The following is an 18,597-nucleotide window of genomic DNA, read 5'->3' as shown; positions in this document are numbered from 1 at the left end:
TTGTGGTATTATAATAACTCTTTGTTCCCCCCTGGTGGTATTGTGAGGGAAAGCAGTTCTTGTGGTCTGCCAATGGCCAATCAGATGTCAGTTCACTTTTGTACATTGTTATAAGTATGCTGTCCTAAACAACTGGTGTCTTTTGTGTGTGTTTAAAACTCAAAACCTGCTCTGAAAGAAACTCAAATATCCCACCCACTTCCCACCAGCATTCTGGGCCCTATTCACAGTCGGAAACTAAATTCCAAAAGACATCAGTATTTAGGCGTATTCAGATTAGAACTCGATTTTCTGCACAAGCTTTTTGAATGCATATCACATCTGTGTAATTCATACCTCTACGGTTGCCAGATTCTACTTCCAAGGTATGGCTTTTATCTTCTCTACTTCTTTTTTTTTTTTTTAACCCACTTGCTTTTAAGGCCCACAAAAATATTAACTAGAAATGTGAACTGAAAAGTTCACGTCTTACTTTTTTGAACACTCGAAAGTCGATGCATCTTTTTTGTTGTTGACACACAAAAATGCTTTATAATCATTTTGTATTCAGTGTTTTTTTTCTTTTTACTCTATAACTTTTTTTGCTTTCTATTACACAGTCACCAAAAGTGATGTCTGGAAATCTGTTCTTATTAATTACTTAACAACAAATAAGTATGTAAAACAAACCCAGTGTAAAATCCTACAGGGTCACACTGCAATAGCCATTTAGTCTAATGGGAAAACAGTCAGATGGGCATGATTCACTGCAACACCACAGGTACAAAAAAAAACTTAACCGGTTAAGTAACATCATTAGGAAAAGCATAACTAATATTTCTTTGTGTTTTGCATAAAAACATGCCTAAAAAAATAAAATGAAATGCTTCCTGTCTATTGCGTTGTTCTGAATCAAGTCAAACATAAGCCAAAAAATATATAAATATATACAAATGATAGTTGAAGTCTAATTTTAATGCAATATTAGAGATATTAATATTATTATAATTTGCAACATTGTTAAAATAATCTGTAAACTGGAAAAAGTTTGTATACACCAGACCATAAGATTCATATCTGCTTTTTGAGCATCCCATTCTGCATTTAGTCCGTATTTGCTCTAATAATAACTTCCACTCTTCTGGAAGGATGTTCCTCTAAATTTTGGATTGTGCTTGTGGAGATTTGCTTATTCAGCCACAAGGGTGTTAGTAAAGTCAGGTACTGATGTAGGTGAGGTGAGGAGGCCTGCGGTGCAGTCAGTGTTTACATTTATCCCAAAGGTGTTCATTAGGGTTAAGGTCAGAGCTAAATAGCAGGCTATTCAAGATCTTCCCGTTCAACCCATGTAAACCAGATCTTAATTGAGCTGGCTTCAGGGGTACTGTCATATGGGAACAGGTTTGTAAAAAAACAACACTGTTGTACCCATGTGACCTTTGACATTATTCAAGAATCTATCCAAATTATGATGGTGATATTCCATGCAAGGGTTATATTCCATATAATATTCCAATATAATATTTAAATAAACAGACAACGTTCATTGAGGTAGAAGGAAACCAATTACAGCTTCTACCATCATTACAACCATGACTACTCTCTCACAAAGCAAACAGAATCACCCCAAAATGATGATGGAAAAATATTTCCATTGCAACTGATCGTATTTGCATTGCGTTTTGTCAGTCAAAGTTTTCGCAAATATATTTCAAGACCGTTTTAATAATCATCCTTTATTTAAGCCCAACCATGATTGTTGTGAACAGACTTACCACGTTATAACAAGCATGGACTCGTATTTGGTTTATCGTGGACTTTTGCTCCCCAAGACCGTTTACACCGAGGACAGCCTCAAGTATTACGAGTCGATCCAATTTCAGGACGACGACGTGATCGTGATTACATACCCCAAATCTGGTAAGTTTAAGCTGAAATTAGCTGTGAACTACCTAAACACCATAAATGTCAGAAAAGATTCTCAATAAGTTACAAGACAGTGATTTAGTAATATTTTGGAAGTTTGGACTCAATGACAAATGGTAAAAAAAAAAAAAAAAACGAAGCTGGTTTATATTGCATTGTAATAGTTAAACAGTATTTCTTCTTTGACAGATTTTCCTTAAAAAAAAGAAAAATACTTTCCACTATTGAATGCCACAACCCCATTTGTTCCACGTGGTAACAAAAAGCTACTGTATGGATAACAACTAGGAACACATTTGAATAGAATAGCCTTTATTTATCACAATGTATATTACAGTCAGGAAGCTGAGGCCCAACAGTGGCAGCTGGGGCTTGATAGCGAACCATAAAAATCTCTGCTTTTTTTTCTAACAAGAATCATATCTTCACTCTTTGAAAAAATGAAAAATCACACCTTCTCTATTGGATTTAGAAATGTCTGAAATGTATATATCAGCTGCAACATGAGTGTCTCCACGAGAAAACGAGAACAGGACATACGTCAGAGCATAGCAGTGGTATGAAAGGCCATGTGAGGATATTACCTCACCAAACCATAGAGGACAAAGCACTGTTTTTTGCTCCAGTGATAAACCATGATCCTATAAGAATAGTCAGTCAGCTCTAATAAACGTATGAGCTTGTTAATTGTATGCCTCACTCAGGTAGTAGTAGTAGCTCACTGCAGTTTAATGGAAAAACACCTCACTGTCTCAAACAAGCTGGAAGAAAGGGCATTTTTTTACTAAAACACTTCAGTCAAATTTATGTTAATGCTGGAAAAATATCAGATTTAGATACTGCATTGACTACATTTGACACAAAACCAGACCACACCATTTCGTTTGCAAACAAGGACCATAGAACTGCTTGAGTACCCATAAGCCAGTGTGGGGAACAGCCTTCTATTAAAAATAAAGTTCATACACTCAAAGAAACCATAAACAAAGAATTAGGTCATAAATGCAAGTAAATAAAAACAACAACAGTTAGGGTTCTACACTACGGGTCAATACAGTTAGGGTACTACACAGCTACACTTTTATTTTCTCTATTTTTGAACTTGTGCTGAGCTAAACATGAGTCTGTTCATTTGCCCCGAGTCCTGAAGGAATTTTTACCGATCCCAGTCCGATTGCACACCTCAAGAACATAGCCGTTAGTTCTTCTGTAACAACACATACACACACAAACAGAGGTGACAAAAGGACACACATCCTTCAATCAAGTAGAAGTACAGATGCTCATGTTTTACAAGACTTCACATCATATTAATATATTAATACAAACATATAAAAAATTGTGTTATTTAATAAATGTATCCAGGCTGAACAACAGCCATATAGAACACAAGCGGAGCAAAGAAAATTATGATCAGTTGATCAGAAATGTCTGCGGAAAGGGAGTTTCTGCATCATTACCTGTTAGGAGTTTATGATTGTGCTCATTTAGAAGAGTGTGGTGTTTGAATGTCCTGCAAACCAGAGAATAATGGGGCTGTTTGTGCTGCCATCATGGGGAGCCCTGGCAGCTTTGTTCCATCACCATGTTAAGTAGTTTGAAACACCCGTATTGTAATCGCATGAGCAGACAGGACACAATCATGACACTGAAATTCCCTGTGCGCAGAACTCACACTATTATCATTGTTATAAAAGGCTTTTACAGCAAACGCTTATTCCACACTACTGGTTTCAAACTATTGGCTACACACCAAAATTTCCCACTTTCCTGCACCATCCTGTATTTCTTGTTGAGTTACGGTTTGTCCAGCAAAACAAAAAGATCCAGCAATTATGCTCACTCTTTTTTTCTGCTATTCTGCTGTCCAAGTATCAATAGAATATGCCTTAACATGCTCAGATGGGTTTTTAATTAAAGTGAGATGCTTGGACAATGATCACAGAAACGTTCCTTATTTTTAGGTACAACATGGATGCAGGAAATTCTGCCCTCTCTCCTGAATGGAGGAGATCCCACTCCAGTACTGACCATCCCGAGCTGGATCAGGGTTCCATGGCTGGAGCAGGTGTGCATTCCTGAAGTCATGAACACCCTCAGTGCTCCTCGGGCCTTTGTCTCTCATATGCCTTTTAATCTGATGCCTCCCTCCTTCTTTACTTCTAAGGCTAAGGTAAATGTAAAGTCGATATTTTGGAGCTGGAATGGACATTATCTTGCTATTTCACATGGATGCTTCAAGACAGGGGCCCCCAAACTATGGCCTGTGGGCCGAATACAACCTGTCCAAACATTTGGAACGGCACTCTGAACAATGCCAGAAAAAATGTAATGTTAAATATGTTTTACTCATATCATATACGTATTTGATAATGAAGGTTGACTTTCAAAATAAAATTTCTCTCAGTTTATAATAAAGAACGGTTGAGGCGCAGATAAGTGATTTTGGTTAGATAGGTGATTGCGTTTGATCTGTCGGCTACAGGCAAAAATCCATGCGGCTTCCGGTCTGCTTTAATTAAGAGAGCGACCTCTAGAGGAGAGTCGTTGATGCAACATGCTGTTTGTTTTTACACGTGAAACGGTGCACTGCATGGAGAGCGTTATATTATATTTTTATTTATATTTTATTATAACATTATATTCATGAATGAATATATATACATTTTTTTCCTTTAGCACATTTTCATGATTCAGTATTGTTGTGTTTGTTTGGTTTTTATCCAGTATCCATAAAAAAAAAAATAAAGGATTATAAAGGGTATTAATTGTAAATTGGTAAATTGATTTATCAGTTATATTCGAGTAATATCCAACCTAGCAGTATCAGTAAAATCCATTATCGGTCGACCTCTAGGTATTAACATTATTTAAATAATTAACTAATTATTTGTTAGATTCACCCACCCACCATATACATATGCATAAGTAAGTAAATGTTTTGATTTTAATAGCAAAGATTATGAAATAATGTCATTATGATGATAATGATGCTTTTTTAATAGGCCATATATCACTTTAAACGTGAAATAAACAAAATAATAAGCTAATCAAGCATTGAGAGGCATAATAAATACATTTTAAATCCAGATAAAATCTCCATAATAATACTGGTAGTCACTCTGGCCCATATAATTTTCTGTTACAGACCATCTCAGACCACCCATTAAAGAAAGGAAAAGTTAATTGCATTGCATGTTATCATTTTCACTTGTACTATTTAAGACAGTAAATTACATACAATTCGTTGATGCAGGATTACTGCAATAAATTTGCAATGAATCATTGTTTATTTTCAGGTCATTTATATTACTAGAAACCCCAAGGATGTTGCAGTTTCCCATTTTTATTTCAACCAAATGGCTAGTTTTCTGCCTGACCCTGGAAATTTTGAGGAATATGCTAACAACTTCTTAGCAGGGAAAGGTAACAGATTCATATCTCCTTTTAACAACTGGGGCATAAGTATGTAATCTGATACTTGATATATCATTTGTATAGTCATCTATGGAAAGTGGACGGATCATGTGAAGAGTTGGAGAAACCCGGGCTTAGGAGACAGAATTCTCTACATCACGTATGAGGAGATGATTCAGGTAATACAGTATGCTAAACGCTGTAACCATTTGTGTCAATCGGCTACACAATAATTAAATATTTTTGTTTGTTCACCTTATAGGACGTGTATGGAGTTATCAAATGCGTTTTAGGCTTTCTCAATCGTCAGTTGAGCGAAGACGCTTTGAAAGGTGTGGCTGAACAGTGCCAATTTAAGAACATGAAGCAAAACAAAATGTCCAATTACTCGCTGGTGCCACCAGACTACTTGGACACCAGCAAGTCTTCTTTCCTACGAAAAGGTAGAAATGGGAATCCGATGTGTATTTTGTTGTACGTGTGTTCTAACAAGAATTTAAGCCCTGTTTATGCTGTGCAGGGGTCTCATTGTTGTGCTTTATTTAAGGAATTGCTGGAGACTGGAAAAATCACTTCAGCCCTGAATTGGACGCCAAATTTAACGAGGTCATAAACGAAGAACTGAAGGGAACTGACTATAGATTTCTGTGGGAACAAGTTCAACACAATTGAAATCCAATTTATTAAACTTTTGAGGTCAAATGAGTGAAAGATTTGAGTGAAAATCTTATTTCCGATTTACAATTTCTCACACTCGTTTCCAAATGTTAACATTGAAATTTGAGATATTTTGGAATATATTCAGATGAAAAGCAGTAAACAAAAGTTTACATATATGTTTGTACAGCACTATAAGGTTTACAGCTGCGTAGTTTGTGCTAACATATTCAAGCCTCCCCTGAACATCACATGATTGCTATCATCACATCATTACTAATTATTCACACCTCTTCCTTGTTACACCTGTTTGAGTTTCTGTGTGTTTGTCAAACCTTTGGTAATGTTTTTATGTTTTGTGTGTGTATGTTTCAGGTAACCTTTATGTAGTATCTAATATTTCTTTTGTTTATTCTGTTGTTTTCTGTATTTGATTATTTTGGTTTGATTACTTTTTAAACTTGTTGCACTTGCGTTCAAGTGCCTACCACTCCTGCTTACCATTGTAGTATGCCCTTGGCTTGGGTGGAGTCAATAAATAAGTACTTAGAATTCAATAATTAAATCTCTTTGATTTAAAATGGTGAAACAGTGTGTTCAGAATTTCCTTGACCTGTGGACACTCCACATAATTACATTCATATTTAGCATGAATAAAAAGAGTTTAAGGACTTCTTAAAGACGTGCTGTTATATGAAAAATAGAATCCTGCTTTGGGGTAGTAACAGAAACACATCAACCAAATGCTGATTACTGATTAAAACAGAACAAGTTTTTTGTTTAATTTACTTGTAATAAAAGTTGTCTGCTTTTATGCATATATTCAGTTTTACTATTTAGTTTACAGGTTAAAAACAATCTGAAATAAAAAATAAAATTGCATTATCCAATAAACTGCAGGTTTCCATTCACTTGACACTTTTCCATTAATTAAACAATAAAATGATACGTTACTTGTTGGTTATGTATTACACAAGTGACAGACTTTCTGATATGCAAATGCCATGGGGTGGTAAAAAGCTGTATAAAAGCTTGATTATTTTGAAGCACTGACTCTATCTACAGCAAAGGGTGATAGACCAAGTCCAGGAAGACAATGAAAGTCCTCAGTTTTTCAAACAATGGACTCTTCTGTCTGTTGTTGTCAGGGTGCTTGCCTCCCTGAAGGGAGTGAATGGGGTCAAAACTGCTTTAAAACTGCTTTGCTTGATAATTTGATCCGGACCTGCTTTTGTCTCACGGTTTCGATTCTGTTTAGCGTTTTAGACTTTTTTGAGACTGCACTTGGGAATATAATGACTGACTTTTATTTCTATCTTTTCTCTTTACTTAACTGATTATTTCCTGCCATAATATGGATTTGTACAGTACATGTAGAAGCACTAATAGAGACATTCACTCTGTACTTATCCTTTCCTCTGATTAAGACAACTGATGGTCTAAAGCACATTAAGAGGGCAAGAAATGAACTCTGGGCATCTATGCATCAAGAAAAAGCAAAAATCACACTGGATTGATTTATAATAATTAATTCGTATATCTTCATTATGTAATCATGGAAAAATAGGAAATGAAATCTACAGCAGTAAAGAGTGAAGCATTTTTACATGTGCTTCCATTTTTTACGAACCAAATTTAAATGATTTTACTTTACTTAAATTAAACGTAAAATTTAAAATTGACCAACTGCATTTGATAATAGTCCCAAACTGCCAAAAACCACCACACTCATTATTTTAATAATAATTAATAATGAATAATTTATTAATTTGTTAAATATATTCTTCATTTCAGCCATTTTGGTAAGTGTTTATGTTCTATAATGTTATGACGTGCAATTTAGAGAACTTAGTCCTCTACATCCAACTCTTTCACCCCAACTACCCGCATGTCTTCCCTCACCACATCCAAAAAACCTCCTCTTTGGTCTCTTTTCCTCCTTCCTGGTGGCTCCATCCTCAGCATTCTCCTACCAATATACTCCATGTCCATCCTCTGCACATGTCCATCTCAATCTCACCTCACGTTTGTCACCAAAACGTCCTACATGCTCAGTCACTATAATAAACTCATTTCTAACTCGGTCCATTCTCGTCACTCCCAATGAAACCTCAACATCTTCAGCTCTGCTACCTCCAGCTCCACATCCTGTCTTTTACTCAATGCCATTGTCTCTAAACCATACAACATTGCAGGTCTCACCACAATCATATAAACTTTCCTTATCATTCTCACAGATACCCTTCTATCACAAATCACTTCTGCCAATCTTCTCCACCCACTCCACCCAGCCTGCACTCTTTTCTTCTGTAAATTTTAAGTTATATTATATTAAAATGCCATGAAATACATGATTTTATACTATTTAATGACATTATTTGTGTTATCGGCTATTAGAAGTGAATCAAATATAACAAGGTAGCAAAGGTAAATGGATTTAACAGCTTTGCTGGTGTTTGCTGGTTTGCTGTCCCACAGATATCATGTTACCAGAAAGAAAGAATTTAACTCGTTGTGTGGAGAGGGGGTTGTGCGTTTTAGAGAGAAAACCACTTCAGGGAGTAGTTTTCTCTCGTCTCAAAGCACAAAACTCAAGCATTCAAACGGATTCGGTGAATAGAAAGGTATTTCAGTAATCCCTTAAGATCTCAGCACAGGTAACGTAATAGACATATCTCATTCCATCTGTAGAACAACACAGGTCAGGTATCTAACTAACACTAACACAGCAGTGATTCAGTCAGTCACATGACACAGAACCGCCTCTGGAAGGCTGGACTTCAGACAAATTTAAACTATGAACAACGCCAGTGATTAATCCCCAACCACACACATTCACATACACACATTCACATACACATATCGATTAATCCTCCAGTGCAGAATGGCCAGCGACGACCCATATGCGCTTTATCATGGGCTTTTTCTCCCAAAGATTGCACACACTGAGGACAGCCTCAAATATTTCGAGTCGTTTCAATTCCAGGACGACGACGTGATTGCAGTTACATATCCCAAGTCTGGTAGGTGATCTTTTCCTTCTGTTTCCTCCCTTTTTTTAAATGCAGAATATGTAATGTGACTTATTCTCTCTTGAATTTTTTTCTTTATATACTGAATGTCCTGGATTATGACTTTTTTTCTTAATGAACAAACAAAACCAAATAAATAAGTAAACAAGGTGAAATGAATGGAGAATAAATAAATCCTGCAAAAGTGAACTGAAATTAGAGTATATATTTAAATAGAGTTTTTTCATAAATACTGATTGATGCTTGAACATATATCTGAAAATCTATAAGTAGAACCACTAGAAATTTTTCCTTTTACCTTTTTCCCCCCAAATCTTGTAGATTCTGGTTAAATTATTTTGCCTTACAATGTTCTTTTCACTAGTGTCAAGGGAAAAGTGGTTTTCAAAATAACTAGCCATCATTAAATAAATCCCATCATCTCTCCAGTTACAAGGAAGACATGCAACTAGTCTCGATTCTGGCATGAAAGTGGTGGAATGAACTTTCACTTGATATCTGAATAACTGAGTCATATATATAAACAACCCCTATGTAGAGTAGGTCTATCTAGAAAAGGGTGTCTGCCAAATGCCGTAAATGTAAATAAATCGATTTCAGATTCAAGGTTCTTTATAAAATAGCTGAATTTCTTTATATTAATAGCTTAAATGATGCACAAATTGAAGAGTTTTTTATTTTGATAAAATATTAATATAAATTGCCGCTATGCCTCATCTGAGACACTGTTTCTGTAGAAATCCACTATAAGAAGACAACACATTTATTTTTATTTTATATGTTTTTATTATTTATCAGATTATACAGTATATTCATAAATTTTGTCATTTTTTTTGTCATTTTTGCCATTGTCAAGTTGCAAGGCCGATACTTATAAAATTTCAGTTTGTTATTCATTATTTAGTAGTGTTGCTATTGGTTTTTATTTGAAGTACACCCCACTGCATCGTGTCATTGATTATCGAATTAGGTTTGCCTCAATTTGTTTTTAGCAGAATAAAAAAACCCATCCTTGATAGTGATATTAAACCGTGTACATTTGCGCCAATAACTTAATAGTTTAATTACTAAAAACAGCACTACATTGTAAGAGGTAAAAAGTAAGCTCTATGATATAATCAGGCAAGGTTTATTTAAAAAAATGTGTTTGAAAGTCCCTGAAAGTTGGAACCTTCACACCAGGAAAAAAACCACCTGAGGGAGAATTTATAACTTCATCCTACAATAATTGCATTTACACACTTGCTGCATGAACATGCTTGGACATGGAAACAGACAGGTTTTTTTCACCTCAACCACTCATTCACAACATACAATAGATAGTAGTAGATAAAAGTAATTTGCCCATAAAAAGAAACACGCACACAATGCACAATTATATAAATGTGTAATAATCTACACAACACAATACAGTTACATAATTAGTTTCCTATTTAGTGGTTTAGTGGTTAGCCTGTTTGCGTGATTGAGGATTCAAATCTTGCCTGTGTGTGTGTGGAGATTGCATGCTCTTGCTGTGCTTTAGGCTTCCTTCCGATACTCTGCAAGACATGTATTATAGGAAAAAAAACGATTACCATTTCCAAATTCTCCCACAGTGTATGAATGACTGTGTGTGTTTTTGCAATGGAGTTGGCACCCTGCCTGTGGTGTCCTTTGCCTTTTGCCATTGTACGTCTGGAAAAGACTTCAAGATAAATGGGTGGATGGAATTCCTTCATTATCACAGTAACATTAGGTTACAAATATAATAATTAAGATGTGTTTTTGTTTTCTGAAATTCGATGACCTTTTCTTGAAGTGTATTAAGAATTGAATAGTCAGTTTGTTTTGCTTTTCTTATATACATATTTATTTTCCTCATATCTAAATCATAAAGATATGCTGGTTTTCAAGGTGAACAATCTTTTTTTTTTTTTTTTTTTATAGGTACAACATGGATGCAAGAAATTCTTCCCTTGCTCCTGAATGGAGGGGATTTAACTTCAGTACTGACCATTCCAAACTGGGACAGAGTACCATGGCTTGAGGAGACACATGCTGCTAAAGTTATGGACAAGCTGACTGCTCCACGTGCCTTTGTTACCCATATGCCTTTTAACCTGATGCCTTCTACTTTCTTTTCCTCTGCGGCTAAGGTAAAACAGTGAATAAGGGAATGTTCAGCCGGACCTGGGGTTTATTTGTGAAGAAAAAAATATTACTTTAGGATGTCATACTGTAACAATCAGTCATCATCACCTTAGCACATCTTGATTTGAGGAGCATTTTATTTCACTCCTTCTTGGACAAATCTTCTTGATTTGTGAGTGGATCTGATGACTTTAACTCGTTCCACAGGATTATAAATAGGATTTAGATATGCACTCTGATTGGAATATTCCAACACGATTACATACTTCTATTGTAGCTGGTCCTTACTGACTTTGAATTGTTTCGGAATTTGTATGTTTCTGCATCTGAAGCTGATTTACAATGGCCTTTGTTTTTTTTTCTTTTTCTTTTTTTACTAAAATATATTAGTATTTGAAGCTTTCCATGATTCCCCTTTATATTAACAGAACCCCAGTCCTATGTCCAATAGTATATCCAATATATCCCGATAGCATAATGTTGCCTCCACCATGCTTCACCATTATCTTTCAATAATATGCTTTCTTTTTGTTTTTGTACCAACCTTATATTTTAGAATTATCATTAAACTTTGGCTTCATCAGACCAATTTTGCAGACATGGTTTAGGGTGATGTGTTGGGAAAGAAATCCTGTCTAGCCACTCTAACCCACAGCAGTTTTCACATTTAAGAAGAGACAAGTACTTACAAAATTTTCCATTAAATCGTCTGTATTTCTTGGCAGACTTGCTAATAATTTATTTATTATCCTTTCAGCTGATTTAGCTGTATGTACGTTCATTGTGGGATCCATTTTTAAGCCATCATTGCCCTTCACCGTGTTCCATGATAGATCTAAAGTTTTGGAAATGCATTTAGCTAATAAATAGCTTTCCACAGTGATCCTTATTAGACAGATGAAAACCAAGACAAAGTCTAAGAAAGTATGCAAAAACAACAGGGACGACGACACCAGGTAGTCATAAAAAAATTCTTCATAAGATTTAAAAACCATGATGTACAGAACACAAAGATATAGAACCTCTGGCCTTTTAGATAAACCTAAAAGGCCACACTGCAAACAGGATTGGCGTTTTGCATGCCAGCAAATCAAATTAAATCTGCTAAATTGCCCATGCAAGTCCAGCACAACCTCGATGCACCAGAAAACAATAAAAAATTTATTTACAGAGTTAAATTGGAACAGAATAACCTTCACTTATTCTCCCAGACATTGTTAAATATTTAAATCCATGCCCCCAAGGTGCTCCTGTGTCGGTCATGAATCATGGTGAGTGAAACATAGTAAAAGTGAGTCCTATTCTATCATTTTCAGCCCCTGAAAAGACTACACATGCATTTAGCTCCAGGTTAGATTATTGTATTGCGTTGTACAATCGGTTTCACAATGATCCCTGAACAAGTTACAGTTGGTTCAAAATGCTGCTGCTCGTCTTTTGACTAATACACGTACAGTAGGCAAGAACATATAACCCCTGTTTTGGCATGGCAGCACTGGCTTCCACTTTGTTTTCAGAGAAGATTTAAAATTTGTAATGTTTGTTAGTAAAGCTTTAAAAAATTCAACTACCAAAAACACTTGTTGACTTACTACAGCTTCATTCTTCATCACGGTCACTTAGATCTTCCCATCAGCTTCTTTTACATGTACCAAGGACTAAGTACAAAAACAGAGGTGATAACACTTTCGCTGTGATTACTCCTAAGCTAAGAACAATTTGTCTTTGTTTTTTTTCCTTTGACTTTTATTTCCTAAAGATTGTTCTGTTTCAGTTATTTTCTTTTGTGTTTTTTGGAGACTAGGTTGTAAATGCTCCATTTGTTCGAATTATTGTTAATGTCTCATTATAAAGGGGCTCTATAAATAAACTCGATGATTTATATTTCATATTAATGTTACTTTTAAACATTAATTTGAAGGTAATTGGTTAATTGGTTCATTACAAATAAGTACCAGGTTATTGTTATTTGTGTTTTTCTTTAATTCTGTTGGTTGCTGTATCTTTACTTTCATCCTCCAGGTCATTTATATTTCACGAAACCCAAAAGATATCGTGGTTTCTTCATTCCATTTTCATAGAATGGCCAGTTTTCTGCGTGACCCGGGAACATTTGAAGAATTTGTTGACAAATTCCTAGCAGGGGAAGGTGAGAGAAACAAACGGAACATTCTCATATATTTATCTTTTCTGTAATAGTAACAGTAATATGATGTGCTCTTGTCTGCTAAGTGATCTTCGGAAAGTGGACCGATCATGTGAAGTGCTGGAATAACACAGATTTAGGAGACAGAATTCTTTACATCACGTATGAGGAAATGATCCAGGTAATTTTTTTTTAATCAGAGAAAATGAACTAAAACTACATGCTCAGTTTTTGTGATCAGTTTGATTGGAGAGATGATAAATTTGATATGACAGACTTATTCATATACGTATGTACTGTATCATATAAAACTATCACTGGAACTACAGGTAAATTCTTCACATATTTTTCTCGATTGCAGAACTTGAAACACCTGCAGTTTTAAATTCCAAGAACCCCCGACCTTCCGATCGGTAACCCAGCGCCTTAACCGCTGGAGCCACCACTCCCCCCCTTATGTATTATGTATGCAGATATCATATTCCTCTGACTGCAGTTTAATGTTGTAAACTTTCTTCTTGATTGAGGAGATCTGACTGGTCTGTGGAAATTGGCTAAGAGTTAATGGGGCAGGATTTATCAAATTATAATAATAACCTGACTAATAACAGGAAAGACCTTGTTTCATAGATATTACACACCCATAGACGTAGCTATACAGTAATAATGCATATACACAACCTATAATAGCTTTAATCCTTTTTGAAGAGGAATTACAAGGTGGTATAAAAAAGTTTCGAGACTAATGGTGTTGACTGGTGTCTGCGATTTCCAAAGCAACTGAGAAAAACTGTAAAACAAAAAGCAAATGTGAAATTCTGTGTAAAACTGGGCAAATCTGCCATACGTTTGACATACTGGGATGCTGCGATGAGTAGTTTGAGGTGTTTTGAGTGGCACAAGTTCTTCAAAAGGGCGAACGTCGGAGAACGATCCACATGATCTCACTTCCGAACCCACCCAGCTCAAAGATTGCTGTTTTGACTCTATTGCAGAGATCCAGTGCGAATAGCAGAAGGTGCTTGACATGCTTTGAAAAGAAGATGTCCAGAATATATTCCAAAAGTGGCAGGAATGCTGGTGGTCTCAAACCTTTTTGATACCTCCTTGTATTTAGTAAAACAATCAAATTTACTTTGTGGTGTATCACATCATCTCATTGTTGCTTTCAGATAACAGTGTATTAGTACTTACTACTCGGCTACAGCTGTATGGAAATCTATCACTCTAATACTTTTCTTTTCTTCATTTTGCCTCGCAGGATCTGCACGGAGCTCTCGAACGCATTTTGCACTTTCTTGGTAAGCACATGAGCAAAGATGTTCTGAAACGCGTGTGTGAACACTGTGAGTTCAAGTCCATGAAGCAAAACAACATGTCCAACTACTCACTGGTGCCGCAGACAATAATGGACAACGAGAAATCTTTTTTTCTCAGAAAAGGTAGCGGTAAACATTTTATTGCCACAGTAATTTCTTATAAATGCTTCTGAAATGGGGTGTCTAATTCTTTATTTTGCTATATTTAAGGCATAGTTGGAGATTGGAAGAATTATTTCAGCCCAGAGTTGGAATTGAAATTCAATGCGTCCATTTCAGAAGGACTGAAGGGAACGGACATCGATTTCCCCTGGGATGAAAAAGACAAATGAAATCCCACTTCTTAAAATAATAAAATAATGATTGTATTATAACACAATATAGCAAATATACATATTTTTAGGATGTTTAAAATGTGCAAAAAAGTAGCTGAACCTTATAATAAGATACAATAGCTAAATTACAGTTAACTGTGCTAACTTTTGCAAGTCACAAATTATTCTAACAGTATAGAAATTATAAAAAATTATTAACACCAACAGGCACCTTTTTTTTACAGCTTGGCCATTTTGTGGCAAAAGTGAGAATACAGAAGCATCCAGATGCACAGATCATTGCTTTTTATAGGTCAGTGGTTATAAAATACATAAATAGTTTTCTTGCACAACAACACTTTTAAAGCTAATTATTAAATAAGTACAAAAAGGTCAGCTCACTGACAATTCCATTGTTTTTGTTTTGTGAATAGAACGATATTTCTAAAACAAAATTTCAGAATTATTATTAACATAAACATTGTGACTGAATATGATCAATCTAATGAAATCTGTAAAAAAAAAAAAAAAAAAAAAGAAAAAAGCATTATCTCACACCATTTTAAACATTATATATATATATATATATATATATATATATATATATATATATATATATATATATATATATATATATATATATATAAATTTATTTTAATGTAGAAATCATCTGAAAGACATTTCATAGCAAAAGTTTGTGGAAACCTTACCATAAGATTGGTATGTGCTTTTGAACACCCCATTACACATTTAGGTCCCATTTTGCCGTTATAAGAACTTCACTATAACATTGTTCATATTAATCCAAAAAGTGTTGAGTAGGGTTTATGTTAGAGCTCTATAGCAGGCCACTCAAGATCGTCCACTCTAACCCATGTAAAGCATATCTTTGTGGAGTTGGCTTTATGAACAAGCGCATTGTCATGCTGGAACAGGTTTGGGTCTCCTAGTTCAAGTGAAAATAAATAAAATTTCTAATAGAAAATTGCAACCTATATAATTGTGCGCTTCCGACTTTGTTGAAACAGTTTGTGGAAGAACCACATATGCCTGGAAGTCAAGTATCCTAATACTTTTGTTCATATAGAGTATATAGTTTCGTTTTTTTAGAACTACTGTGTATGTTTACATGTGTAGGTTTTATATTATTGCGATTACTGTACTTTACTGAGGTGCTATAATGTACTGCACTGTTATTATTGAACAATTTAATGATCTCTTTTTATATTTTATATTGACGATTTTCTTCTTTCTGACACATTTATTTTATGATTATTTGCCTATTTTACTGTGCTGTGTCTCATGTCATCCACTGATCTAAGAGATCACCCTCATAGCAATCCAAATATTTTCTTTGCCCACCATCTGGGGATATGTTTTTGCATTGCACATTGCAGGAATTTTACAAGTCTGGACATCTGATAAATGTAATCACTGTATTTGTTCCTCTTCTTGTGCCTTGAGCAAACTCTCCAGTCATACACTGTCTCAGCAATTGTGCTGACTCTATTGTGTATGTTGTAGTCTTGACATGCTCTGTGTGACACTCTCCTGTCCCTGGCACTGCTAAGACCAAATCTGGTTGCATTGAAACTGGGGACAAAAGCAGTCTTTGAGTGCTCTTCGTAGTGTATTTGCAGTTGGAATCCAATCTCAGTGAAGCATTTGCGAAAAACATTTGGACAGTGCTGCATTTATGCGAGCTTTATGGCAACCTCTGGATCTATAGTAACAAAAATGTGGTGACTCAAATGATTCATCTCGTCTCTTTGCGTTTACAATAGGATTTCTAAACAACGTTGTTACTAAACAATGATGAGTAAAGAAGCAACTTTGCATTTGAATCTACAGAGCGATATAACACTTACTAATTTCTGATTTATCTTTACAATATGTCAAATTTTAATGTTATTGTCTTTTACTAGTTATCTGTAGATGTTAAAATGTTAATATTTGGGGTAGCATGGTGCTTAGTGGGTAATTTTCTACTTCAAACCTTTTTTTAAATGTTGTACTTACTGCCTGTGTAGATTTTACAATGTTCTTCCCATGTGGTTTATTTGTATTTTTTTTTCGAGAAATGCTCCAAAGCAGCTGAGAAAAACTGTAATAGAAATGTTAGACTGACAGATTATTACCTTTTTTTTATTCAATGACTTTTGCAATGAACTGATGCTGAGATGTTTTGGGGCTTAATATCATTTAGGTGAAACTAGTATAATATATTTATATGAGCATGACAAAATGTAGGAAACAGTAGACAATTAGACAAATAAATTGCAAGAATGAACCACAACATTCGCAATTTGATAAAAAGTTACAGCTCTCTGTTACAGCTCACAAATTTTCTCCTATAATATGTTTATCATAAATAAATGTGTGTGTGTGTGTGTGTGTGTGTGTGTGTGTGTGTGTGTGTGTGTGTGTGCATTAAGTATTTTCAGTGATATGGCAGTAAGAAACAATTGTTCCAAATAAATATATTAATTCTATTAGTCTAATGTGTTATTGCTTGCATTTCAAATAATCAGGATGAAGCTACAAAAAACGAAGACATTTTTATATTCAAAGTGATGACTCTAAAATAACTGTGTTCCACCATAACAGCAGGAATATTATTAGAATAAAATCAGTATCTAAAATCATTAATCTGAATGAAAGTTTATGTTTTCTTTACACTACAGTAGAAACAGAGAAAACATAAAAGCATGGAAGATATGTGTAGTAATGACCAGCACACCTTATTCCTAGACTCTCAGTAGAAAAGTGTTAAACTGGGGCTGACCTTTACCTTCTCGAACGCTGAACACAGAAGGCTGATCTTCTGTTGCTTTTACAAAACAACTTCAGTAGCATTACAAACCAAATTAAGCTAACAGCACTGCAAAGCAAAGCAACGAATTACTGCTCTGTTCACTGTTTCACAAACATACCTGTAGATGGTGTAGCTGCTCTAAAGTCTAAGGAAATTTTTAGTGTGTGTATCAGAGAGAGAGAGAGAGAGAGAGAGAGAGAGAGAGAGAGAGAGAGAGAGAGACTGAGTGTGTGTTCAGGTGTGTATCTCAAACATGCATGTTTCTTTTCTTTCTTTTTTTTTTTTTACAGTAAATAAGTAAATTCACAAACTGGATAGATTTTATATATATATATATATATATATATATATATATATATATATATATATATATATATATATATATATATATATATTTATTACCAAAGCGACAAAATATAAAGCTTCTAATGGTCAAAACAACAAATCATTTGGTTCTTGTTTATACAAGAATTAAACAAATCCTGTAGACCTCTCCTTGTTCTATCAGTCCTATGTATCAATTTAATATAAATATTCATTCATTCATTCATTCATTTTCTCCCGCTTATCCGTAATTCGGGTCGCGGGGGCAGCAGTCTAAGCAAGCCCCCGCCTTCGACTGCTGCCCAATCCTCACAGCACCGTCCCTTACGGTCCCTCCTGCAGGTGGTGAGCCCACGGGAAGAATATAAATATTAACATAATTAATTTAATAATAAATATTGACCAGCAAATGGTGGCACAAGAAACCTCAGATGAGCATTTGTTTCATTATTTGTTAATAGTAAGTGCATTAAAAGAGATTTGTGTGAGAATGAAAGATTTTAGAGCTTCGCCCAATTTTTGCAGATTTATACTG

The 18,597-nt window shown here is 34.9% G+C and overlaps 2 protein-coding genes across 2 annotated transcripts; both read left to right on the top strand.

Annotated features, from left to right (window-relative positions):
* The first annotated feature begins 1,487 nt into the window (after window positions 1–1,487).
* Window positions 1,488–6,586, top strand: LOC310719932 (sulfotransferase 2B1-like). The gene is made up of 6 exons (XM_083530127.1): window positions 1,488–1,899; window positions 3,870–4,078; window positions 5,205–5,331; window positions 5,407–5,501; window positions 5,585–5,765; window positions 5,870–6,586. Exons 1-6 carry the CDS (start codon window positions 1,770–1,772, stop codon window positions 5,992–5,994), a joined length of 867 nt encoding a protein of 288 aa, XP_083386253.1. The 5' UTR covers window positions 1,488–1,769; the 3' UTR covers window positions 5,995–6,586.
* A 2,167-nt stretch (window positions 6,587–8,753) lies between these two features.
* On the top strand, window positions 8,754–15,472 carry sult2st3 (sulfotransferase family 2, cytosolic sulfotransferase 3). The gene is made up of 6 exons (XM_083530126.1): window positions 8,754–9,002; window positions 10,941–11,149; window positions 13,167–13,293; window positions 13,377–13,471; window positions 14,552–14,732; window positions 14,820–15,472. The coding sequence occupies exons 1-6, from the start codon at window positions 8,864–8,866 to the stop codon at window positions 14,939–14,941; spliced, it is 873 nt and encodes a 290-aa protein (XP_083386252.1). The 5' UTR covers window positions 8,754–8,863; the 3' UTR covers window positions 14,942–15,472.
* The last annotated feature ends 3,125 nt before the right edge of the window (window positions 15,473–18,597 follow it).

The sequence above is a fragment of the Silurus aristotelis genome, assembly GCF_946808225.1.
Source record: "Silurus aristotelis genome assembly, chromosome: 25".
Classification (NCBI taxonomy): domain Eukaryota; kingdom Metazoa; phylum Chordata; class Actinopteri; order Siluriformes; family Siluridae; genus Silurus; species Silurus aristotelis.
This window is presented reverse-complemented; position numbering and strand designations above follow the sequence as displayed.